The 26,655-nt window shown below is 46.2% G+C and overlaps 1 protein-coding gene across 1 annotated transcript in view; it reads left to right on the forward strand.

The window, feature by feature from the left end:
* Cpne4 (copine IV) overlaps nt 1–26,655 on the forward strand; it is a 133,096-nt gene that overhangs the window by 95,038 nt on the left and 11,403 nt on the right. Inside the window, exons 7-11 of the mRNA XM_013028039.1 lie at nt 7,328–7,414; nt 11,132–11,191; nt 18,172–18,305; nt 23,529–23,583; nt 26,083–26,134. Of these exons, the coding sequence (XP_012883493.1) occupies nt 7,328–7,414; nt 11,132–11,191; nt 18,172–18,305; nt 23,529–23,583; nt 26,083–26,134 (388 nt within the window). The remainder of the gene's footprint in view (nt 1–7,327; nt 7,415–11,131; nt 11,192–18,171; nt 18,306–23,528; nt 23,584–26,082; nt 26,135–26,655) is intronic.

Consider the following 26,655-nt stretch of genomic DNA (forward strand, 5'->3'; position numbering starts at 1 on the left):
GGGCTTACAAATCCCTTTTCGAGTCACACGTCAAAGCAACACCCTAGTTACCAGAGCATACAACCCACCTTGACAGAATGAAAACAGGAACGGCATTTTCTTAGGGCTCCCGTTTTCCAATTTGCTCCTTTTCATAGATCAAAGCTCCAGAGAGCATCCTACAAAGCTAAGCTTCTAGATGAAGACAGCAAGATTCCTGTGGCTTTTTTTTTTTAAAGAAATGAATGTGGAAGAACTCGTGGTCATTTTGTGCCTGGGATTTTGGGGTCTTTAACCATCAGACCTAGACAAGTGCTTTTAAAAAAAAAAATGTTTATAGGGCTGGGAAGGTGGCTCAGTGGTAGAGTGCTTGCCTTGCAATGCATGAGGCCCTGGGTTCGATTCCTCAGCACCACATAAGCAAAAAAGAAAAAAGCTGGAAGTGGCGCTGTGGCTCAAGTGGTAGAGCGCTAGCCTTGAGCTGAAGAGCTGAGGGACAGTGCCCAGGCCCAGAGTTCAGGCCCCACGACTGGACCCAAAAAAAAAAATGTTTATAAAGGGGAGAGGTGGTCTTGGGGCTTGAACTAAGGGCCTGAGCTACTGTCTCTGAGCTATTTTTTTTCCCTCAAGGCTAACACTCCACCACTTTGAACTACAGTTCTACTTCTGATTTTTTGGTGGTTTATTGGAGATAGGAGTCTCGTGGACTTTCCTACCTGGGCTGGCTTCAAACCAGGATCTCTTAGATCTCAGCCTCCTGAGTCACTAGGATGACAGGTGTGAGCCACCAGCTGACCCATTAAGACCTCTTTGATAGTCTTCAGAGGGTAGGGGTGGGGGAGGGGGGAAGCTGTGTACTGGTGGCTCACGCCTGTCATCTTAGCTACTTAGGAGGCTGAGATCTGAGGATCGTGGTTCAAAGCCAGCTTGGACAGGAAAGGCTGTGAGACTCTTATCTCCAATAAACCACTCAGAAAATCAGAAATGGTGCTGTGGCTCAAACTGGTAGAGCACCAGCCTTGAGCCGAAGAGCTCAGGGACAGTGCCCAGGCCCAGAGTTCAATAACTGACCAAAGGGTATGGGGGCGGGGGGGGGGGAAGGAGGAGGAAGGGACTAGTATATGTGAATGGGCGATTGACTGGCAATGCCTGTACCGGGCATTTGCAATCCTAGACTAAGTTTAATACAGAAGCCAAGAGTAAGGTGCAAGACCCTCTTTTATAACCCTAAGGATTTATTTCTTTCCCATGAAAGATACCTCTTGCTTCCAGTAAGACTCTATACTTTGCTCGGTGGCCTCAGTAATCACACAGGTACAGAAGTTATCCCTGGTAACTTTTTATTTATTTATTTGCCAGTCCTGGGGATTGAACTCAGGGCCTGGGCACTGTCCCTGAGCTTCTGCTCAAGGCTAGCACTCTACCACTAGAGCCACAGCGCCATTGCTGGCTTTTTCTGTTTCTGTGGTGCTGAGGAATTGAACCCAGGTCTTCATGCGTGCTAGGCAAGCACTCTACTAAGCCACATTCCCAGCCCTCTTTTTGTTATTGTGTTGGTGGTGGTCATGGGTTTGAACTCAGGACCTGGGCATTGTCCCTGAGCTCTTTTCGCTCAAGGCTAGTGCTCTAGTACTCGAGCCACAATGCCTCTTCTGGCTTTTTCTAAGTGGTTTGTTGGAGATAAGAGTCTCACAGACTTTCCTACCTGGGCTGTCTTCAAACCACAATCTGCAGATCTCAGCCTCCTGAGTAGCTAGGATGACAGGCCACCAGCACCCAGCTTCTGATAACTTCTTTTCTTCTAGTAGCCATTCTACTAGAATGGCTCAAAAAGGAGTTATCCATCACAGGAGGGAAGTGTGGTGGAAGAGTAGAAGCTGCTCCCTTCACAGGTAAAGGATAGAAGAAAGAAAGAAAAAAAACAAGGAGAACTAGACTAGTGGCCAAAGGAAATAACAGTGAAGAGCCAAAATGAGAAAATTAGTCCAGACAAAATGGAATTCTGAGGTTCTCTCCTTGAGTTCAACTCCACCAAATGAGTAAAAGAATCAAGCTAGAACCAGGAGCCGGTGACTCACGCCTGTCATCCTAGCTACTCAGGAGGCTGAAATCTGAGAATCATGGTTCAAAGCCAGCCTGGGCAGGAAAAGTTCATGAGACTCTTATCTCCAATGAACCAAGTGGCACTATGGCCCAACTGGTAGAGCGCTCTCCTTGAGCTGAAGAGCTGAGGGACAGCACCCAGGCCCAGAGTTCAAGCCCCATCCCCCCCCCTCAAAAATAATCAAGCTAGACAGCCAGACTGTGCTTGAATATCAAGTGACTACAACCACTTTGCATGTAGATCTGAAAATCAAGTCTCCTAGAAATCCACAACCACCATCCTAGGCAGTAAAGTGCTGAGACAACCAAGAATTCACCCGAGCAAGCGTTCATACAGTATGATTGATTGCCCTGCCATCTTTGTCCATCAATCACGGTGCTAATTGCATGTTACTCTTGAGCATTATTATGCATGACGGTCTGGCCCACAGGGCTAAATGTAACGAACCTTAGCTTTCAGCTATGAAATGGGTGACAAAGCCACCTCAGTATTGATGAGCCTGGGTTTTCCCCCCATCAAAGGCAATTTCTATCATCAAGCAGAATGGGCTAGCCCATCCCCCACCTTTCCCCAACGCATTGATTCACACCGATAGACAAGACACAGTGAACCTGTCCATATAGGAGGAACAGATGTCGTGGTTTTCCTTTTTATTTTGTTTAATCTTCTATGAAGTTGGGTGTGGTGGCTCATGACTGTAATCCTAGTTTACTCAGGAAACGGAAATCGGGAAGCTTAAAGAGTTCCAGACCAGCTCCAATCCCAAAACAAAACAAAAAAATCAATCAATATATCAATAATCTATCAACTAATATATCGATGAATATGGTGGTACAGACCTCTCATTTAAGCTACTTGGAAAACTTAAGTAGGAAGATGGTAGTCCTGGCATAAATATGAACATTGACGAAAGTGAAAAAAAATAAAGTCCTTCATGGATGTTGGTCATGAGAAAATAGGGATTTTTTAATATCACAGACATAAAGGTTAAAGGAAATGGGAAATCACTCTGCTATTAGGAAAAAATGGAAACTAAGATGGATTTAGTTGACCCAACTATAAAAGGCCTCTTCTGAAGACATTGAATCAACCATCCCTTGTTCCTCTGTACCTTGAACTCTACTCGTCCATCGGCTCTCATTCTAGACAGCCTGTCTAGTTCTAAGAAGTCTTCCCTAGCTTCTAGACTGATTGAGATGCTGGTCATGGGGCTTGAACTCAGGGCCTGGGTGCAGCCCCTGAGATTTTTGTTTTTCACTCAAGACTAATGCTCTACCACTTGAGGTCATGCATGGCTCCCCTTCTGGCTTTTTTTTTTTTTCTGGTGAAAGGAAAGGTGAGAGTCGCTGAAAGTTGTCTGCCCAGGCTGACTTGGAACTGGGATTCTTGGATCTCAGCCTCCTGAGGTAGCTAGGATGACAGGTGTGAGCCACTGGCAGCAAGCTTGGTTTGCTGGGTTGTTATTGTTGTTGTTTTCCTATCCAATTGATGAGGTTGTGACACCACCGGTGAATTAAATGGGCATACAGTTTCAGGTAGGGATCGGTTTCCTCTTCTCAAAGAACAAATAAAGCTATGGGAAAGGAAAGCCCAATGAGCAGAAAAGTTCAATTACCAGGGCCAGAAGGGCTGATCAGTTTGACACCACTGCAATTCATCTCTCTGCTCGCCCATCTTGCAAAGAAATCTGTGTCCAATTCCATCGGGGTAAGAGCATAGGATTTCTTCCCAGCTGAGTTGTCGCATTAGATCCTGACATCTTCTGGGGAACGTGTTCTGCACAGAATAATTATGATGTAGACAGGGAAGAGACGCTTCTTTTTGACAACTGGTGTCACTGGTAGCAATTTTCAGCTCACATTTTTGTATACATTTGTTGTTGTTGTTGTTGTTTTCTCATTTCATTTCATCAAGGAACTTCTAAACTGTCTTACTGACAGTCAGCAAGCTTCGTGACTCAGTAAGACTGGCTACAAATGGCTAGGCCAATGAAGATAGGTTAAGAGGCACAAGAAGATTCTCTCTGCCTCTTAGATTGTCTGACCTAATATGGCTTCCCCCCTCCCCTCTCTCTCTCTCTCTCTCTCCCTTTCTCTTTCTCTCCCTCTCACACACACACCTCAATTAAACAATTTAAATATTGGAGGTTAAGTTGGCATGAAGCCTCATCCGCATGCCAGTTTCTATCAAATTGGGGCATGGCTCAAGTGGTATAGCACCTGCCTAGCAAGTGTGAGGTCCTCAGTTCAAACTCTAGTACCATAGGACAGAACAGGACAGGACAGGAAAGAAATTGATTTCTGGTCTGGTTAGAATGTTTGGGTTTCTATTTATTTATGTATTTATTTATTCATTCTTTCATTCATTTTCAGTTGTGGGGCTTGAACTCGGGGCTTGGGTGCTGTCCCTGAGCTCTTTTGTTCAAGGCGAACACTCTACCACTTAGAGCCACAGCACCACTTCTGGTGGTTCATTGGAGATAAGAGACTCATAGACTTTTCCTGCCCCAGGCTGGCCTTGAACCGCGATCCTGTCAGATCTCAGCCTCCTGAGTAGCTAGGATGACAGGTGTGAGCCACTGGTGCCCTGCTGGAGTTTCTTTTCTACTGTCCCATAGATGGCCAGTTCAACTTCAAGATCTACTCTTGCTTGGGCTCATCAGTTCATCCCCGCCATTTGGCTCATTTCCGGTGATTGGTCAGGAACGGTTCATTCCCCCATGATTGGGGGAGGGGGATGGTAATCTGTTCCCTTTTCTGACACACCCCAGTCCTGAACACCTATGTCAATAATTAGACAAGAGAAGCAAGTAAATGGGCTTATGTTAGAAATACACAGTAATCTAGTTGGCCCGTCAGCCAGTCTCTCAAGGCAGCTTGTGGTTTCCAAACCGATTAAGCCATACAAATGGAGTCATCTGTTCTTTTCTGGTCATTCCATGAGCCTTTTCTTCCTGGGGGGGGGGGGGGGGGGGGGAACAGAATGGGAGGCTGTCTTGGAGTGTCAACTTGCAGCAATCAATAAATGACAAGCAGCCCAGCTGGTTTAGAGACAGAGACGTAGGCATCTTGGTAAGGAGAAGCAATGATTACCTGTCATGAGTTCAGAGAATCATGGTGTTTATTAGAGGTCAGGAGTGAGGGGGGATTTCTCTGTGGACAAATGCTAACCCATCCCCTGGCCCTCAAATCCATTTGGCCTCTGATCCCTGTCTTCAATGAACAGCAGTACCCAGTTCCGTTAGCCGAGCTGGTGATCTGAGGGCGATTCTCAATTTCTCCCTCCTTTACTTGTTTACTTAAGAGATGGAGACCCGAGGTTTTTCCACTTCCTAAATTGCTGTCAGATTGCACCATTTCTCTATGTGCGAGGAATCCTGTATCTCTCCATGGCTGTCAGAGAGTCAATCCGAGCACGGAATCCTGAAGACCGTTCTGGGGATTGGTAATAAGTATCAGGGCAGTTGACTCCCTAAGAAATACCACAGTCACCCAGCACGGGTGACTCACGCCTGTCATCTTAGCTACTTGGGAGACTGAGATCTGAAATTCAAGGTCTGAAGCTAACCTGGGAAGGAACATCCACAAGACTCTTATCTCCAATATGCTGCCCAAAAGCCAGAAATGGAGCTCTGGCTCAAATGGTGGGGAGATAGGTAGACAGACAGACAGATATAAACTTAGGTAGGTAAGTAGATATATAGATAGGTAGATAGATAAATGGATAGATACATACATACACCTTTAGATAGATAGATAGATAGATAGATAGATAGATAGATAGATAGATAGATAGATAGATAGATAGATAGATAGATAGGTAGGTAGATAGGTAGGTAGATAGATCAGGAGGATAGCAATTTGAGACCAGCCTGGGTAAAGTTATGAAACACCCCATCTCAACCTGTCATTCCAGCTAGAAGGGAAGGCTGGGCAGGAAGATTATGATCCAGGTTGACCAGAGACAAGAACACAGGTCTCTATTCAAAAAAAAGAACTAAAAACCAGGCCACCAATGGCTCACGCCTGTCATCCTCGCTACTCAGGAAGCTGAGAGCTGAGGATCGTGGTTCAAAGCCAGCCCTGGGCAGGAAAGTCCAGGGGGTCGCTGATCTCCCATGAATCACAGAAACACCGGGAGTAGCACTGTGGCTCAAGTGGTAGAGCGCTCGCCTTGAGCTGAAGAGCTGAGGGACAGCGCCCAGGCCCAGAGTTCAAGCGCCAGGAGTGGAAAAAATAAAAATACAAACAATAAATAACTAACACCAGGCAGCCATGTAAATGAGAGAAAAGGGTAAAGGCTCTCTACATGGTCCTCTCGTCCCTTCTAAGTCTCCGGCTGCCTTTGCTGTGTGCTCAGGCAAGGCCCTGATATTAAGCCTTTGTTCTTCTGTGTCAATAAGAAGAATGTTGTACTTGCAAATGACATTTACCAGGTGCTGCTGTTTGCTTATTTGCTCTTGGAAAGCCCTTCCCTGACTGCAGGGAACACTCACAGCCAGCCTTCAGGTGCTATGTTCCATTTTGGCCATTTCCACCCTGCATGCCTCTTCATTCTGCGCTTGTTCTGATGGCTTACTCATGAGCTAGCATGCCACACCTACTGTTCAGCTTTTTGCTGGTTCATTGAAGGTAAGAGTCCCACGGACTTACCTGCCTAGGCTGGCTTGGAACTGCAATCCTCACATCTCAGCTTCCTGAGCAGCTAGGACTATCAGCATGAGCCACTGGCACCTAGCTAGAAGGTATTTTTTTAGCAGCTTGATGGAGATATAATTCATAAAGAACTGTATAATAATAAAGGCTGGGCACTGGTGACTCATGCCTGTCATCCTAGCTGCTCAGGAGGCTGAGATCTGAGGATCATAGTTCAAAGCCAGCCTGGGCAGGAAAGTCCCTGAGACTCTTATCTCCAATCAATCATCAGAAAAAAAAAAAAAAAAAAGCCAGAAGTAGAGCTGTGGCTCAAGTGGTAGCACACCAGCCTTGAGTGAAAAAAAGCTAAAGGACAACACCCAGGCCCTGAGTTCAAACTCCAGACATTCTGATGTCAGAGTTCCCCTGTGTGGCTCCCTTCCATTCAATGGCTACCATTTTGAGACCTCTCTCGGCCTTCTAGTACAGGAGAGTGTAGGACACTGGACTCAAGAGTCGCAGTCAGAAGCTTGAGCTCCTCATCTTCTGAGTGACTTGGTTTCCCCCTGAGCAGAGTAGGTTCTCATGGCTACAAATCTTCTCACCGCAGGTACAGTGGGAATGCATCAACCCCAAGTACAAAGCCAAGAAGAAGAATTACAAAAACTCAGGCATGGTGATCCTGAATCAGTGTAAGGTACGTACGCATGCAGCTCGCGCTCCTCCAGGAATGTGAGTGTGAAGGTAGGGAGTTCTGGGAGCCAGCGTTCGAATGAGATGGTCAGAGGGAGAGACTCTGGTGAGGAAATGTCCCCCCCTCCTTTTTTGGGGGTCAGTTGTGGGGCTTGAACTCTAGGCCTGGGCACTGTCCCTCAGCTCTTCAGCTCAAGACGAGCGCTCTACCACTTGAGCCACAGCGCCACTTCTGGTTTTCTGGTGGTTCATTGGAGATAAGAGTCTCATGGACTCTTCCTGCCTGGGCTGGCTTTGAGCTGGGAGGCTCAGATCTCAGCCTCCTGAGTAGCTAGGATGACAGGTGTGAGCCACTGGAAAAAAATCAATGTATTCATGGACATACAAAGAGGAAATATATATAAATACATATATATGTAATCTGTACATAATGTATAATATGTATGTACATATATATATATATATATATATATATATATATATATATATATATTTATATAGTCTCCCGAGTGGCCTGGGATCTCTGATAACCCAATGTGACCATCCTTTCTCCATCCCCCAAAGTCAGGACAGATCTGAACAAAGAACCCCAAAGGGCAGCCTACATTTTCTAGACCATCTACAAGATGTCTGTGACAATGTTCAGTGCTTGTTTTTGGCCATGCTGGAGCTTGAACTCAGGGCCTGGGCACTGAGCTTTTGCTCAAGGCTAGCACTCTACCACCTGAGCTACAGCGCCACTTCTGGCTTTTTCTGTGTATGTGGTATACTGAGGAATCGAACCCCGGTCTTCCTGCATGCTCGGTGCGCACTCTACCAGAGCCACCTTTCCAGCCCCTGTGACTCTTTCTCAGTGCTTCAAGGATCACATGAAAATCGGGCATGGGAGAAGATGAGAAGGTCTAGAGTTTTCTCCCAAAGAGCCTCCTCCTGGCTTCACCGAGAATCCCCTGTGATAATTAAAACCCCTTGAAATCATACACAAGGTGGAATCCCTCAGCCAGTGGAGGGCTGTGAGGGACGCCAAATCAATTCCATCTCGCTCTTTATTACCACCCTGACGTTTCCGCTTGCCCATCTGGTCGTGTAAGTAGCTCAGACGCACAGGAGTGGTAAGGGGAATGGGGGTATTATTAACCCATATTTGTCTGATGCCACCATGCAGAACTAACCTGCCATCTAAATTTTACACACACTGGCAGTCCTCAGTTTTTGTTGTTGGTCTGAGACCGGGACTCAAACTCGGTATCTGATGCTTTTGCTCACAGTTGGCATTCTACCACCTGAGCCATGTCTCCAATCCCTCAGTCCTCAAATGCTTTATTTTGTTGGCTATGGGGCTTGAACTCAAGAGTCTGGGTACTGTCCCTGAGCTCTTTTTTTGTTTGTTTGTTTTTCTTTTCCCCTCAAGGCTCTACCACTCTGAGCCACAGCGCCATTTCTGGTTTTCTGGTGGTTATTTTGGAGATAAGAGTCTCACGGATTTCCCTGCCCAGGGCTGGCTTTAAACCATGATTCCCAGATCTCAGAACTCCTGAGTCACTGGAATAACAAGTATGAGCCACTGGTGCCTGTCTCCAAACCTCTTTTTTTTTTAATGTGTTTTTTTGTGGTAATTTGCAGGTCTTGTAAACTGAAAATGCACTGAATACAGGCAGGCTCCCAGACATAGCTCAGCATACACTGTGGGGTATTGTTAGCTTGCCCTCCTCATTGTGTAGTTTTGTTGGAAGTCTCAGCTGTCTAAGGCTGTCTAGTATTGAGAGCAAATCATACTCCATAGCTCTGGCCTGGAAACTGGGGGAATTATCTTTCCCCCAGACTCATGTCTCCCTGGCAGCCAGCAGGATTACAATTCTCATAGAACAAGGAGAGTAAAGGGGAAAAGTTGATTGGTCTGGCTTGGGTCACATGCCTACACTCTGGACCAATCAACGGAGACTAGACAGCCCTGCATGATGATGGGCTGGTGGAGATCATTGTTATTACTCAGGCTTGTTTTTAATTGTGGGACCAGGGAGGGACTGCTGACTCTCAGGGTCAGCTGAATTCCCAGAGACAAGCAAAGACAACTTGCCTGCCAGGCAGTGTACAAACACTCCCATTGTGAGTCCTTAACCTCAAGCACCTCCCTACTAGGGATGCTTGCTGGTGAAACCAACATTTCCCATGTATTCGATCACCCTATCAGGTAATTAAGAATCTACCCCTAGAGAAGGCCTGCTAAAACATGTATTGCATAGTTTTCCTCCTTCCTGTGGAGGGGGAAAAAAATCACAGTCCAATAAGAGTTTTTTTCTAGAAGTCTTCACTCCTTCTTCTCCTCACCTGGCGACCCGTGGTATGCCATGCCATCCAGCCTCCGTCAAACCCTCAGTAGCAAAGTGATCTTTACACAGGCAATTAGCACTTAAGAGTCGCCCGTCCGTGTCTGCAGGTTTCTTCCCCTCTCTGGCTTAATTTTAATCCTAGGGGACAGTACACATTCACCTACAGAAATAAAATCCTGGGTCTATCCAAAACATTCGTGTGAGCTTTTGCTGAGCCAAGGAGCAGGAGAAATGACCTAGATGATTCCGTAGCTATCTGTGCATCTAGCTGCCCTGATGTCTCACAAGTTGATCTTGTATCAGGAAGGCATCTCATACCAGTGCACCCGTAGCCCCTGCTTGTCACTCAAGCTCTTACTTTCTTGCTGCTATCAGGAAGTGTTAAAGGAAACATGTCACTAGGGAGTAAGAGCAGACACTCTTCATAGGGCCAAGCAAGCACGGACCCTCAGGAGAGTCTGTCACTAGATGTGTGTACCTAGCAACTGATGATGTCGCACCGACAGAGACCAGCATGGGATTCTGTGAGTTTTATCTCTGAGAAGCTTCCCTGAATGGAATCAGATAGGCTCTGATGGTTTCTCACATGCCAGTTTCTCACGCCTGTCATCCTAGCTGCTCAGGAGGCTGAGATCTGAGGATCGCCGTTCAAAGCCAGCCCTGGCAGGAAAGTCCGTGAGACTCTAATCTCCAATGAGCCACCAGAAAACCGGAAGTGGTGCTGTGGCTCAAGTGGTGGAGTCCTAGCCTTGAGCAGAAAAGCTCGGTGACAGTGCCCAGGCCAAGTTCAAGCCCCATGACCTACAATAAATACTAATAATATCCCCATGGGGTTGTTCTAAACATTGAATGGGATACAGAATGGCGACTGGCATACAGTAAGTGCTCAGTAACTGCTGAGTTTATGGCAAGATTTTAGCTAGAAATTATCAATAAAAGATTTCTCAGGTGTCTGATATCTTCAAGACACTAATCTAGATTACTTGCTTATTAAGAACATTTCCAGACTTCTGATTTAGACCCGGGGAAGAATACTGAAGCCAAGTATGAGACACTATTGATTTCAAAACAACAGTGACCCTCAAAAATATGGTTTTGGTCTCACCCCGGAGGAAGAAGTTAATTACAAGGATGTCTAAACCAAAAGAAAAGGGACTATGTAGGTGGAAATTTGCAGCCTTCACAGGCCCATCTGTATTGACATTGCTTTATTTCTCTCTTTTAATGGAACAGAATCAGCTGACCCAATTTCCCCCAGCAAGCTCTCTCGCTCTCTCCCTTCTTCTCTCTTCCTGATATTTCCTCCTTTCTCCTGCCTATCTCCCCAGTTGAGCCTCCAGTCTGTACGGAAACATCTGAGTGTTCTTAACCCACTTTCCTCTTCTGCACAGATTCACAAGATGCATTCCTTCCTGGATTACATCATGGGTGGCTGTCAGATCCAGTTTACAGTAAGTCCTTCCCATGTCTGTTTGTGCCAATGGAGCAGAGAGTGGATGGTTGGGTTGGGGGGACAGGGGAGGGCAGGAGTGACATCAGAGATTCAAAATGCTACTCCAACCCTGTGTCAGCTCTGTTCAAAAGACCCATCGCTGAAATATTGTCTAGAATCTTGTGTGAAAATGAGTTGAAAGCCAGGTGCCGGTAACTCATGCCTGTCATCCTAGCTACTCGGGAGGCTGAGATCTGAGAATCACAGTTCAAAGCCAACCTGGGCAGGAAAAGTCCTTGAGACTCTCATCTCCAATGATGTAGTAGTGCTGTGGCTCAAGTGGTAGAGCGCTTGCCTTGAGCTGAAGAGCTGAGGGACAGCGCCCAGGCTCAAGGTTCGAGCCCCACAACCGACCAAAAAAAAAAAAAAAAGTATAATTCTCAGCATCATTTGAGGAAATTCATGCTTCAACCACAGCTGGCCCTCCCTGCGGCTTCCTCTGCCTTCAGTAACAGTAACTGTATACACTGTTGCACAGCTACCATGTATACAGGGTGGCATGTATGCATTGTCACTTCCCATCATCCCATAAGAAGGATGAGTAGGAAGGGAGCCACACTGGTAGATGATGCTGAACGTAGGTTCCATATCCTGGTTGCATGCGCATGAACCAAGTATGGTGCACCTGTGTCATGCCTCAATACTCATTTCCAAAAGTTGAGCCATCCAGTTCATTTATCAAATGTTGAATCCCAAAGATGAGAAAATCAGACTGAAATCAGGTTGAGACGTAAGACTGGGTATCTAGTCTCAGTCTCACTGGGTCTTTCTAAGGTTCTCAGCCTTGGAACCATTGGTTTTCACCCATTTAATACTCAGAATCTCCCTAGGTTTAGGGCTAATTGTAACCTTCAGAAAGAAAACCCAGAGTCGGGGAAGGGGAGTGGGGAGGATGTGCTAAAACCCATGGGAAAACAACATGGGTATAAACCAAGAAGTACAATATTTACTTGTTTCTTGTCGTAGAGAAGTATAATCACAACGCTAAGCCCTTGTTCATTCTCTGCAGTGCTTTGTCACAGGAGGAAAGCATAGCAAATCGGTTGCATTTTGTTGTTGTTATTGTTCAGATTGGGATCCAAGAGAACTGACACAATCAGTGTATACCTGGGACCAGAGGTAGGAGATTGTCTCCAAAGATGAATAAAATTGGCAGCCCCACAGGGGAATGAGACAGTGAGATTGAATAGTCAGCTGCTCCCTGCTCTCATCTCAGGACAGACTACTACCTATGTCCTGCCTAAAGTCAAGAGCAATGCTCATTTACCCTTGAATGCTTTCAGAAGTTAGTCATCTTTTTTTTTTTTAATCCATCCTAGGGTTTGAACTCAGGGCCTGGGCACTGTCCCTGAACAACTTTCATACTCAAGGTGAGCGCTCTACCACTTGAGCCACAGCTTCCCACTTCTGGCTTTTCCTGGTGGTACATTGGAGGTAGAGAGTCTTACAGGGACTTTCCTTGCCCAGGCTGGCTTGGAACTGCGATCCTCAGATCTCAGCCTCCTGAGTAGCTAGGATGACAGGCGTGAGACACCCTCACCTGGATATTTAGTTGCTTCTTTAAAGCTTCATTTTCTCTAATGATACACCCTGGTTTCATACAGAAGGGAGCAGGCATGTTCTCTCCCCCCCCCACACACACACATATTCCAGCTGTCCTCAGGGTTGATTCTTCTTCTGGATCCAAGTCTCCTGGAAGCGAAGCAAGCAAGCAAATGTCATAAAGGAGAACGACTGGAAAGCGCTTCCCAAGATATAAGGCAAAGGAATGATCTCAGCAAACTATTTATAGGTCCCTCCCCTCCACCTCCCCCCCACACACACACCCCTGCCTTCAACACCAAGGGAAAGCTCTGATCGATTTCCGTTTGCTTTAGATCCTGTAGATTCCTTCTCCTCCTGCTCTAGAACGACTCCTTACATTCGACCTCCAAGGCCTTGCTTTGCCCTTGGGGAGTTAAAGCTGCCAAGAATAGGCTCCCCATCCCCCCCACCTCCAAACACAGAGGTGTACCCCCCCAAGGGTTCTCAACCAGTGTGCCCTCACCCCCCTCTGCCCACGGCCTGCCTGAAGACCCTGCTCCCTGCCTCGTCCTCCTTTCTCGCTCTCCCGACCGACTCCATGTGGTTAAGGCGTCACCAACTCCCGTGTGGCTCTAGTAGCCATGAGATTCACTGAAAGGAGACCCGCCAGGAGGGTCAGGCAGAGAGGAGTGGATGGGGAGAGGGGACAGAAGGCAGAGCAGACAGAAGGCCTACCGCCCCCCTACCTCCCACCCAAGACGGACACTGGCAGAGAGCAGAGAAGAAGAGAGGGCGGGACGCTGGCTGAGAGGCTTTATATAGGGAGAGGTGGGAGGCGGGACCACAGCAGATGCGGAAGTGACCTCAGAGCCTGGGGAACCTATCGCTGTCTGAAAGAGGCGTGGCCTGGGGGGAGGGAGTTGGTTCAGGAAGTGACCTCAGAGCCTGGGGAAACCTATCGCTGTCTGAAGGAGGCGTGGCCAGGGAGGGGGTTGGTTCAGCGGAGGAGGAAGTGATCTCAGAGCCTGGGGAGCCTATTGCGGTCCAAAGGAGGCGTGGCGGGGCTGGAGGGGGGCGGTTCAGGCCCGGGCCCGGTGATTGACAGGCAGGTGATTGACAGGCAGGTGATTGAGAGGTAAGGCTCCCGTCTCTTCTTGCTGCAGCATCACCAGCTAATCCTTTCTTAAACACCATAATGCAAAGAGTTCATTAATTAAATGACAGCCGGGCACCCATGGTTACTGCCTGTCATCCTGGCTACTCAGGAGGCTGAGATCTGAGGATCAGGGTTCAAAGCCAGCCCAGGCAGGAAAGGCCGTGAGACCCTGATCTCCAATCAACCACCAGAAAATCAGGAGTGGCACTGTGGCTCAGGTGGTAGAGCGCTCGCCTTGAGCTGCAGAGCTGAGGAACAGCGCCCAGGCCCAGACTACAACTGACCAAAAGCAAGAAAGACAAAGCCCAAAAGTGGGGCTGTGGCTCCAGTGGTAGAGTGCCAGCCTTCGAGCAAAAAGAGACAAGGGAGAACATGAGTTTCAAGCCCAAGGGTTGATAGAAAGAAAGAGAAAGGAAAGAAAGAAAAAGGAAGGAGAGAAAAGGGGGGGGAGAGAGAGAGAGAGGGAGGGAGAGGGTTGGGGGGAAAAGCAAGCCAAGGCGAGGCAAGAGGGGCAAAGGAGGATAGCCATCTGAGGATTGGGCAGAGGGTTTAGGCTAGAATCTAGCCATCTGCAAGGGAAAGAGATTCAGGGAGTGAGGAAGGAAGCTCTAGGTCAATGAGGCTCATTCTTTTTTTGGTCACCTGGATAACTTGAGAACCTGATCCTCAATCTGCCTCTTCTACATCCTAGAAAATGCACTCACAGGCAGATTTGGGGGGGGAGGGAAAGGGGGTGGAAGTCAAGGGCACCCCCAGAGGACAAGCTTGGTACCTCTGGCAAGTCCTGGAGTCACAAGAACTGCAGACAATCTTGGAAGAGGTGAGAGGAGGAGAACAGGAGCCTGGGTTTGACACCTGGCACCACAGCTGAAAATAAAACCAGCGACTAGAATTTCACACACCCAATGACAGAACCACAGACAGCACCGGAGAGACAGACTCCATAAGGTCTTTGGGAAGAAGACGGTGGAAGAATGAAAGGCTTTTCCTTTGAAAGTTATTATCATCATTATCATTATTATTATTATTTTACAGCTGTCCTCCCTGCTCCCCTAACCCCTTGAACAAATTCTTCAGGGTAACATAGATTTTTTTTTTCAGAGACAAGCCACAAGCCACAGTAATGTCTAACAATAAAATAATGGCGATGCAAATTACAAAACTGCCTGTTAAGTGGACTATGATAAAGCCATTTTATTATTTGTATGTGTGTGTGTGTGTGTGTGTGTGTGCGCACGTGTATGCACACACTTGCTGGCACTGGGGCTTGAGCTCAGGGCATGGGCACTGTCCCTGAGTTTCTTTTGCTCAAGGCTAGCGCTCTACCACTTGAGCCACAGCGCCACACCCTGCTTTTTCTGTTTATGTGGTACTGAGGTATCAAACCCAGGGCTTCGTGCATGTACGTAAGCACTCTACCACTGAGCCACCTTTCCAGCCCTGTCCCTGAGCTTTTTCACTCAGGACTGGTACTCCACCACTTTGAGCCACTCCACTTCTGGCTTTTTGTTGGTTATTCGGACCTCAGAGTCTCATCAACTTTTCTGCCTGGGCTGGTTTTTGAATGCTGATCCTCCTATCTCAGGTAGGATTGCAGATATGAGCCACGGGTGCCTGGCTTCAATCTTTATTTTCTATCCTGGGTTAAAATATGAATAGATTCAGAAATGAGCATGTAAGTCATGTCTACTGAACCTGTGGTTAAAAGACAAACAAACAAACAAAAAACAAGAAGCAACCAAGTTGGGGGAACAAATGCCTTCCCACTTCCAGCTTCCACCATGGAATCTTGTAGAAACAGAAGACTTAAGAATTTAGCCTCTCATTCAAGAAATGACCTTAGAACGAGCCTTCCCTCCCTCTAACCAAGACCCCTTGTATACTAACCTATTTTAGAGCTTTCTTGGGATGCGGTATGGGAAAGGTGGATTGTGGGTAATAAGAGAGATCAGAAAAGATGATCCAATTAGGCCTAAGAAGTTGAGGCCCCATCCTTCACTTCCAGCCTGTGCTGAGAATCCAGCTCCAGGAGATTGGAGACTCGGTGACATCCAGGGAGTGTTGAGATTTTTTTTTTTTTTTCATTCTTGCTCTGTGAGATTCTTTTTTGGCAAAGTGCTGCCTCAAAAATGAACAGTGGCCTCCTAGGCAGAAGGAAAAAGAAATGGGCCCCTGTCCTCTGGTGGTGGCCCACCGAGAAGATTGGAGCCTGTACCACGGGTTCTCCCAAAATGCTTCGGAGCAGATAAATGGGAACGCAGAGGCTCTGCTGAACCCGCTGGCTTTCAGGAATCCGGCCTGGCATTTTCCCCTGTGACTTTGTTGCCTTTATTTCTCGACTTAATCCCGTCTTTCGCTTTCCCTCCCCGTTGCTCCCTAAAATAAATCTAACCTTTCACACTCTGTTCTCTTTCCACGCATGCTAACAATAAAAAGCACAGAGAACCCTTCTCCTCCCCCTCTGCCACCCCAGTAGAAGGCCACCTCCTGAAGAGGGACATTTTATCTCCAGCTTCATGAGGGAGATTTTAGGAACTGCCACTTGGCCAAAAAAATAAAATCTTCAGACTACCTTGTACTTCAGACTCTTGCTTGCGATCTAGTCGCATGAGAAAATAGAAGTTTAATATTTTTTTTTAAAGTCATTGGACTTAGAGAAAGGGCTAAGAAGTAAAGACCCCTAGTTTACTTCCTTATCTTAGTTGTTTTGTTTGTTTTTCAGTCATGGGGCTTGAACTCTGGGCCTGGGCACTGTCCCTCAGCTCTTCAGCTCAAGGAGAGCACTCTACCACTTGAGCCACCGCGCCACTTTCGGTTTTCTGATGGTTTATTAGAGATAAGAGTCTCACAGCTTTTCCTGCCCAGGCTGGCTTTGAACCACGATCCTCAGATCTCAGCCTCCTGAGTAGCTAGGATGACAGGTGTGAGCCACCGGCGCCTGGCTAGATGAGTCAACTTTTATTAGGAGGATTATGTACTCCTTCATCCGTATGCCAAACATTTGGGTACCTTCTTTGTGATAGGCAGAAGTTCTTGAGTAAAAGAACCAGAAATAGGAATGTAGCATGCCTGAAGCTCTGGGTTGATTCCTCAGTACCACATACACAGAAAAGGCCAGAAGTGGTGCTGTGGCTCAGGTGGTAGATCGCTAGCCTTGAGCAAAAAGAAGCTCAGGGAAGGTGCCGAGGCACTGAGTTCAAGCTCCAGGACTGGTAGGGGAAAAAAAAACAACAGAAAACCCAAGAACCAAAAAGCAGAATGCCTTCTGTAGAGTTGGTCCTTGCAGAAAAGTTGTTATAACTGCTTCACTGAGTTGCTCTGCAACTGGCCACTCATGAAACGAAGAAGATAGCTTTGTTGTGAAAACAATATCATCAACACAGAATTTGGTTTTCAGGGATTTTTTTTTTAACCTGTGCCCTCGTAAATGGAATTTTTCTGTCCAGGGAGCACAGAACTTTCTTCTTTAGTGAGTTGTGAAATTGGAAGACAGATAGTTTATCCTTTACTCTTTTTTTTTTCTAGTCCTGGGGCTTGAACTCAGGGCTTGGGCATTGTCCCTGAGCTTCTTTGGCTCAAGGCTAGCACTCTACCACTTGAACCACAGCACCACTCCTGGCTTTTTCTGTATATGTGTTACTAAGGAATTGAATCCAGGGCTTCATGCATGCTAGGTGAGCACTCTACCACTGAGCCGCCTTCCCAGCCCTATATCCTTTACTCTTACTACCTAGTGAGAACGTTGAACAGTGGTTGGATTTTCTTTTTTTTTTGTCAGTCGTGGGGCTTGAACTCTGGGCCTGGGCGCTGTCCCTCAGCTCTTCAGCTCAAGGCTAGCGCTTTACCACTTGAGCCACAACACCACTTCTGGCTTTTTTCTGCTTATGTGATGCTGAGGAATCGAACCCATGGCCTTATGCATGCAAGGCAAGCACTCCACCATTGAGCCACCTTCCCAGCCCCAGTGGTTGGATTTTCTGACCTCAGCCACAAGTTCTGTTTAGACAAGGAGAAGGGAGGAGGGCATTGGAGAGCTGTAGAAATCTCCACAACCAAATCAATAACCAATTTGCCAAGATGATCACTAATTTCTTCGCGTACTTTTTCTTGACCTAATATGTAGGTGTTTCTCCTCCCTTCCTTCCCCCGCCCGCCCCTCCCCTGTAATCTGAAGCCTTGTGTCTCTCCTGGCCAATTGTAATCCTTCGGTGATTGCGTTCATTTCCATTCTACTCATTCTCCTCTTTTTCCTCTTCCAGGTAGCTATAGATTTCACTGCCTCAAATGGGGACCCCAGGAACAGCTGCTCCCTACATTACATCCACCCTTACCAACCCAACGAGTACCTGAAGGCTTTGGTAGCTGTAGGAGAGATTTGTCAAGACTATGACAGGTAAGAGACTTCGTGCTGGCCAGAGCCTTCTTGTCTCTCCAAAGAGATCAGGTGATCCTAGCTTGATCCTTGGGAAAAGAGTAAGGTAGGTGTGTGTGTGTGTGTGTGTGTGTCTAGAAATTGAGAAGCGTAGGAATCAAGCCTAATAAGTCCTTATGTAGAGGCTCAATGAATAACAGAAATACATCTTTCACGGCCTCCAAACCTAGAGGATCGGCATTTGCACCACGCACACTTCGGTCACCACACAAAATCTTGGCTCTGTTCTTTTCGTCTCCCTATTAGTTTGTGAGACCATTGTCTAGCTAGTTAAATCTTTTGTTCTTTGGAGATCTAGAAGCATGGGTTTGCATCTAATCCGAAATGAACTTGGAGTCATTTTTTTTTTATATACTGGGGCTTGAACTCAGGACCTGGGTGCTGTCTTTTAGGTTTCTCACTGAAGGCTGATGAAGCTCTACCATTCGAGCCACAGCTCCACTTTCTGGCTATTGAAAAGTTAACTGACACGAATAATCTCATGGACTTTTCTGCTCAGGCTGGCTTCAAACTGTGTTCCTCAGACCTCAGCCTCCTGACCAGCTAGAACTTACAGATGTGGGTGACTGGCACCAAGCTTATTTTGAAATGGCAGAATATTACAAAGTTAAGTCATTTCTTTGGCTACACATAGCCAAAGCCAGAATTTGAACCCAGATCTAGCTAATCCTGTAAATTAAGTTAAAAAGTTACCGCTAAGTTTAGCAGGAATGTGTGTCAGCCCAGTATACATTTAGATGGCCATGTGGGTATGTGTGTTTGCCCAGAGGTGACTTCAAGATTAGATCAGTATAGGGGCTGGGAAGGTGGCTTAGTAGTAGAGCGCTTGCCTAGCATGCATGAAGCCCTGGGTTCGATTCCTCAGCACCACATACACAGAAAAAGCCAGAAGTGGCGCTGTGGCTCAAGTGGTAGAATGCTAGCCTTGAGCAAAAGGAGCTCAGGGACAGTGCCCAGGCCCTGAGTTCAAGTCCCAGGACTGGCAAAAAAAAAAAAAAGATTAGATCGATATTATTTAGTTCTTCTTTTATATTTTATTTTATTTTCCTTTTTTTGTCAGTGGTGGGGCTTGAACTCAGGGCTTGGGCACTGTCCCTTAACTGTTTCAAATCAAGGCTAGTGCTTTACCTCTTGGAGCCATGGCTCCACTTCTGATTTTCTGGTGGTTCATTGGAGATAAGAGTCTCACAGCCTTTCCTGCCCAGGCTGGCTTTTTGAACTGCAATCCTCAGATCTCAGCCTCTTGAGTAGCTAGGATGACAGGTGTGAGCCACCAATACCTAGTTTTACTTTTTATTTTTTCATTTTTTTTTTTGGTGCCAGTTCTGAAGTTGGACTCAAAATCTGGAGGCTGCCCCTGAGCTTTTTTTTTTTTTGCTCAATATTTGCACTATGCCACTGGAGCCATATTCATAGCTCTTCTGGCTTTTATTGGTAATTTATTGGAAATAAGAGATTCAAGGACTTTCTTGCCTGGGTTGGCTTTGAACTGCAATCCTCAGACCTTAGCCTCCCGAGGAGCTAGAATTACAGGCCTGAGCCACCAGTGCCTAGGTAATTTTTTCTTCTTGATAATAAATATTGACCATTTCCACCTAGGGAATTTGCTATGGGGAGTAATTTACATAAGTTACATGGAATCACATTTATTCTGCCATTCCATTACTGCTAGATAGAAGTGAAAATGCTCTGGTGTTTAAGAGGATTTCTTTCTCTTTTTTTTTGTCTTTTTTCTTTTAAGCAAGAACCAATATAAACACAAACATCTATAAGTCTCTGTTGACTCCATGGTATAAAGCTAGTTAGTAATGGGGGGGCGTGGCTTCAACTCAGAGACTAGACATGTCCCTTAGCCTTTCCACTCAAGGCTTGAGTGAAACCACCATTTGCAGAATTTTCCTGGTTAATTGGAAAGAAGAGTCTCATAGACTTTTCTGCCCAGGCTGGCTTTGAACCAGGATCCTCAGATCTCAGCCTCCTAAGTAGCTTGGATGACACTATCTGAATAGTGAGGTGATTAAAAAGGAATTTTTGAGAATAGGAGAGGGGAAATGAGGGAGAACAAAGAAAGGGGTGACAATGATCAAGAAGCATTATAATCGGGCTGGGAAGGTGGCTCAGTGGTAGAGCGCTTGCCTTGCATGCCTGAGGCCCTGGGTTCGATTCCTCAGCACCACATAAGCAAAAAGAAAAAAGCCGGAAGTGGCGCTGTGGCTCAAGTGGTAGAGCACTAGCCTTGAGTTGAAGAGCTGAGGGACAGCGCCCAGGCCCAGAGTTCAGGCCCCACAACCGGAACCCCCCCCCAAAAAAAGAAGCATTATAATCATAATCTGACTTATAGAATTATAACCCCATTGTACAACTACTTCAGGTAAAGTATTTTATTCTGATAGTAAAAAAAAAAATCATTGCCCTGGTGGATTTATAGGTACATTCTCTATGTTTCTCTGGGTTTGGCTTACTTTGTTTAAAAAATATTTGTCTTTCCATTTCCTTATGAGTCACACAGCATCATTCTTTCTGATGGATGATTAGAATTCCACTATATATGTATATATAAGTATATGTGTGTATATATATATATATATATAGAGAGAGAGAGAGAGAGAGAGAGAATCACATTTTCTTGATCCATTCATCCATTGCGGGACATCGGGGCTGATTGCATACTTGGCAATGGTAATGCTGTGATGAACATGGTTGTATGGGTAGCTTTAGTGTAACCTTGTTTGTATTCTATTGGATAAATGCCCAGAAGTAGAATTTCTGGGACATAAGGTAGCTCTATGTTTTGTTTTTTGTTTTGTTTTGTTGGCAGTTGTCGGGCTTGAACTCTGGGCCTGGGCTCAAGGCAAGTGCTCTATCATTTTGAGCCACAGCACAACTTCCAGTTTTCTGGTGGTTAATTGGAGATAAGAATCTCATGGACTTTTCTGCCTGGGCTGGTTTTGAACCATGATCTCAGCCTCGTGCATAGCTGAGCTACCAGCACACAACTCAGTCCCGAGTTCTTAAGACTATTGACACCTATATGTTTTCTCTGTGTGCTTAACTTACTTTCTCTTACTTTCTGAATAAAATCTGTCTGCCAGGTTTTATTTTTGTCGGGGAGAACAGAGGTTAAAGTCTTATTGTGCTTAGGTTTGGATTTTTTTTTTCAGCACGATTTTTTTTAGCGACAAGCTTTGTGGTGGCAAACTTCAGAGAATTTATCCTTCCTGACTCATTAATTATTCCCGATGTAGGTAAAGCATATTCTCTTACCTTGCTACTCTTAAAACTCAGTTACATAACAGTGCAAGGCACTTGCTCAACAAACTTCACACCCCCAAGGGTGACTTAAGATGTATGAAAGGAATATCATTAAGGCTGAGACACTGGCTGAGTGATTGGAAATGCATAGAATTTCACATCCACCCCCTCCTGAACTCACCGAAGAAGAAGAAAAAGAGATCTACATGGTGGGAAGCCTCCCAAATTCCTTGATTCTGACTTCTAAGTGGAGTTTGAAGACCCAAGACCCTCCTCTACCTAGGGGAAGACTTGCCGATATGGTGGAAATTTACCTCCCAGGTCTCACCATCCTGGTTTGGGTAAGGCAGGCATTACTGAAGCAAAGTATTTCACCATTTCCCAAGACCCAGAAGCCTTATATTTTTTTTTCTCAGAGCTTTGGATAATCCTCTATAAGCTGTTGTGAGTCTCTTATTTATCAGCAGTAATATTTCCTCCGATACAAGCTAGATGTAATGTGCAAAGAGCCTGGAATGACACAGCAGAGAGAAAGAGTTGCTGGTGATGTTCTAGAGAATTTAGACTCGGATTTGTGTGTGTGTGTGTGTGTGTGTATGTGTATGTGTGTGTGTGTCCCCTAGGTCTTGGACCTCAGGGCCTAGGCTCTGTCCTTTAGCTTTTGTGCTCAAAGCTTATATTCTACCACTCGAGCCATAGCTCTACTTCCAGCTTTTTGTTGATTAATGGGAAATCTCCCCCCTCCCTTTCCCCCTCCCGCAGGCTTCAAACTGTGATCCTCAGATCTCAGTCTTGTGAGTAACTGTAGATTTGGGTTTTAAAGAAGTCTAGCTTTTCTGTATCTCTAAGCCCAGATTTATCAAGTTGGCCGTGTTTTGGTAATAGTTTGTCAATGCCAGTATTGGTGGCTGATGACTTGTTTGTTAGTCGGTTGAGGACATGATGGGTGAGAATCTGTCTTTGCTGTTTTGATTTTTGTCAAAGTCAATCAGACCAGGGCAATTTTCTTCCCCAGGACAAAAGTCTCCATTCAGAAATGAGCCCTAGGCCATGTGCTGGTGACTCATGCCTGTCATCCTAGCTACTCAAGAGGCTGAGATCTGAGGAGCATGGTTCAAAGCCAGCCCAGGCAGGAAAGTCTGTGAGACTCTGATCTCCAGTGAACCACCAGAAAACCGGAAGTGGCACTGTGGCTCAAGTGGTAGAGCGCTCACCTTGAGCTGAAGAGCTGAGGGACAGCGCCCAGGCCCAGAGTTCAAGCCCCACGACCAGCAAAAAAAAAAAAAAAAAAAAAAGGAGGCCTAAATCTGAATTTATTTTCCTCCTTGACCAACCCAAAGACGGGAGAAATATAAAGAATTCTTCCGGGACCGAATCACAGTTGTGTTATTACTCAGAGAAGTAAAATAAAAGTCTATCGGGTAAGAAAGGTATGCCTTTATCCAGGATTGATATTCAAGGGCTCCATACCTCCCTGTGAGCACAAAGTTTGCTTAAAACGAGTCTTCTTTGTTGCTGGTTAAGGTAGTGGGAGGCATGGGGGTTGAGGGAAGGTGAGTCTGCTTCCTGGAATTGCTAGTAGGAAATAACGTTTAATACCCTATAGAAACATGATCTTCTTTCAGAGGAAACAGAAAGGTAGGGACAGGATAAGAGAAGGATGAAGGAAAATTTCAAGGCCGGTCCAGGGTCCGGGATCCACTACAGTTCAAGGAAGAAATGACGTGCTCATGTGACTATACTGAACTCTGAACTCAGAAGACGAACAAGGGCGTTCTTGATCCACGCCCCATTTTCACACCCTTCAGAGGCACCCCTCAGCAGTTGGCATTTGCCACCTGTGCTAACCAGGTGATGCCGCTTGATGATCTTCTTCCTCTTTAGATGAAAAAAAAAATGAAACACATTTTTTTTCCTAATGTTTAATTTCAGTGACAAAATGTTCCCGGCCTTCGGCTTCGGTGCCAGGATACCCCCCGAGTACACGGTAAGTGGGAAGAGATGGCCTCGTTGACTCTGGCGTGGGGAGGGCTGAGAACTGGGAGCTCCTTCCCAGTGGGTCCACAGGATGCAGAGAGAATCAGAAGCGACCTTCGCCACCAGTGAGATTGGCTCCATGCAGCCTACATTTGATGAGACCCAGTTTCCTGTTGTTTTATGTGGGTTATTATCTAAAGGTTCAGTGGAAGGGCTCTTTTTTTTTTTTATGCCAGTCCTGGGACTTGAACTCAGAGCCTGAGCACTGTCCCTAAGCTTTTTTTTTTTTCCCCTCAAGGCTCCCATTCTGCCACTAGACACACAGCGCCACTTTTGACTTTGTGTGTGTATACGTGGTTAATTATGCATGAATCTCATGGACTTGAATGAAAAAGCTCAGGGACAGCACCAAGGCCCCAAGTTCAAGCCCCATGACCAACCCCTGCCCCATTCCCCCCAAAAAAACAAGCCTACCAGGGGCTGGGAAGGTGGCTCAGTGGTAGAGCACTTGCCTTGCATGCATGAGGCCCTGGGTTCAATTCCTCAGCACCACATAAGCAGAAAAAGCTGGAAGTGGTGCTGTGGCTCAAGTGGTAGAGCTCTAGCCTTGAGCTGAAGAGCTGAGGGACAGCGCCCAGGCCCAGAGTTCAGGTACCATGACTGGCAAAAAAAAACAAAAAACAGGAAACAAAAACCAAGCCTACCAAAATACTGGAGAATTCATCTCCTTTAGACAGACAGAGCCTCACCAATACCTCTCACCTCCAATATCCTCTCATCAATATCTTTATTACTGGCTGTGTCTGAATCACAAGTCAGGAGGAGAGGCCAATCTTTGCTGTCAAATCAAAGACCTTCTATTCCTTTGGTGTCCTTTTTATTTTCTTTTATTTTTTTTTTTTTTGCCAGTCCTGGGGTTTGAACTCAGCGCCTGAGCTCTGTTCCCTAAGCCTCTTTGTGCTCAAGGCTAGTGCTCTACCACTTGAGTCACAGCACCACTTCTGGCTTTTTCTGTGTATGTGGGACTGAGGAATCCAACCCAGGGCTTCATGCATGCTAGGCAAGCGCTCTACCACTGAGCCACCTTCCCAGCCCTGGTTACTTCTTAAAGAGCCAATCCCTCCCTGGGTGGCCACTGGGTAAGCCGTGGGTGGAAACCTATCTCTCTGTGGCCTGTCCTCCTTCTCATTAGCTTTATATTCCATGTTCAGTGTAGCTACAGAGGTCTAGAAGCCTTCATTAGAGTTAAAGCACCATAAGAGTATAGAAATGGTGCCCGGTCAGCTATATCCAGGCCATAGAGTATACATGACATGCTTGTTTAATAGAGAAGTTGGGGATAGTTTGTAAAATGTCCTATTTCTGATTGATCTACTAAGCACTGAAAAGTCAGGCAACCCACTAGGCATAAAATGTAACCTGGGCCGGGCGCCAGCGACGCACGCCTCGTCATCCTAGCTACTCAAGAGGCTGAGATCTGAGGATCCGGTTTCAAAGCCAGCCCGGGCAAGGAAGTCTGTGAGTCTCTTATCTCCAATGAACCACCACAAAACTAGGAAGTAGAGCTGTGGCTCGAAGGGGTAGAGCACTAGCCTTGAGTGGAAAAAGTTCAGGGTGAGTGTCCGGGCCCTGAGTTCAAGCCCCATGACTGACTGGAAAAAAAAAAAAAAGTAGAATGGGGTCAATTTTACCTGGATATATGTCAAAATCTTCCTGGCCTAGAGTTCTGTTTATCGAATCAGAATAATCCTTAAATGTCAACAGCTTAGCTGGAGTTTTGGTGAGGATCATGATATGAATGGAACAAGCTACTTGGATGATTGAGTTACTTTTTTTTTGCTGGTCCTGGGGCTTGAACTCAGGGCCTGAGCACCATCCCTGAGCCTCTTTGTGCTCAAAGATAGCGCTCTACCAACTGAGCCACTTCCAGTTTTGTTTTGTTTTGTTTTCTGAATAGTTAAATAGAGGTAAGAGTCTCACAGACTTTCTTCCCTGGGCTGGCTTCAAACCACCATCCTCAGATCTCAGTTTGCTAGGATGACAGGCGTGAGCCACCGGCACCCGGCTTGAATGTCATTTTGTTTCAATCATTGGACCCAGTAGGAGCTCATTCTGATCTAACCCCCAGCTAGTAGTCAGTTCTAACTAGAAGTTTATTCCGTAGTTATATACATATATATTTTTTTCCTGAACATTTTTTTTCTTATTTCTCCCTTCTGCAAGCATTTATCTGATTCAAGGGGGAATTTAAAAAAAAAATGATTCCTGTCACTTCAACTACCCAGGAAGCTTAGAATTCACCCTCTTATCACAGATGGATATTGTGTAAGGACTTAAAAAAAAATAGATCCTGCTGCTTAACAACTGAACGGACGGAACAGCATCTGTTTGCAAACCCTAATTATCCTCCCTCCCCCTCCCCTGCCCCCATCTCCTTATGGGATTCAAGTTGTAATCCTCCTTTCTTCCTTTTATTTATTTATTTATTTTAATGTGAATTGGTTTCTAGGTCTCTCATGACTTTGCAATCAACTTTAATGAAGATAACCCCGAATGTGCAGGTAAAGCCAAACCTAAGCCCTGGGCATCCCCAAACTTTCCCCATTTCTTCTCAGCCCACCTCCATTTCTCTGCCCCCATTCATAGCAGCGCTGCAGGTTTTCTGCTACTACCCCCCAAAAGGCAGTGGAGACCGCCCCCCCAATAACAGAGTTAAAGGATGAGAGCAGGGAAAAGACAAAAGAGTTAGCCGCCTGTCATCCTAGCTACTCAGGAAACTGAGATCTGAGGATCTCAGTTCAAAGATCGCCTGGACAAGAACGTCCATGAGACTCTCATCTCCAATGAACCACCATCAAACCAGAGGTGGTGCTATATAGTTCAAGTGGTAGAGCTGCTAGCCTTAAGCACAAAGAGGCTCAGGGACAGTGCCCAGGCCCAGAGTTCAAGCCCCACAACTGACAACAACAAAAAGTCTCATAGACTGTCCAGGCTGGCTTCAAACTGGGATCCTCAGATCTCAGCCTCCTGAGTAGCTAGAATGACAGGTGAGAGCCACCGGGTATCTGCCTAAGAACAAAGA

Source organism: Dipodomys ordii, unplaced genomic scaffold (genome assembly GCF_000151885.1).
Source record: "Dipodomys ordii isolate 6190 unplaced genomic scaffold, Dord_2.0 Scaffold107, whole genome shotgun sequence".
NCBI classification, from domain to species: Eukaryota; Metazoa; Chordata; class Mammalia; order Rodentia; family Heteromyidae; genus Dipodomys; species Dipodomys ordii.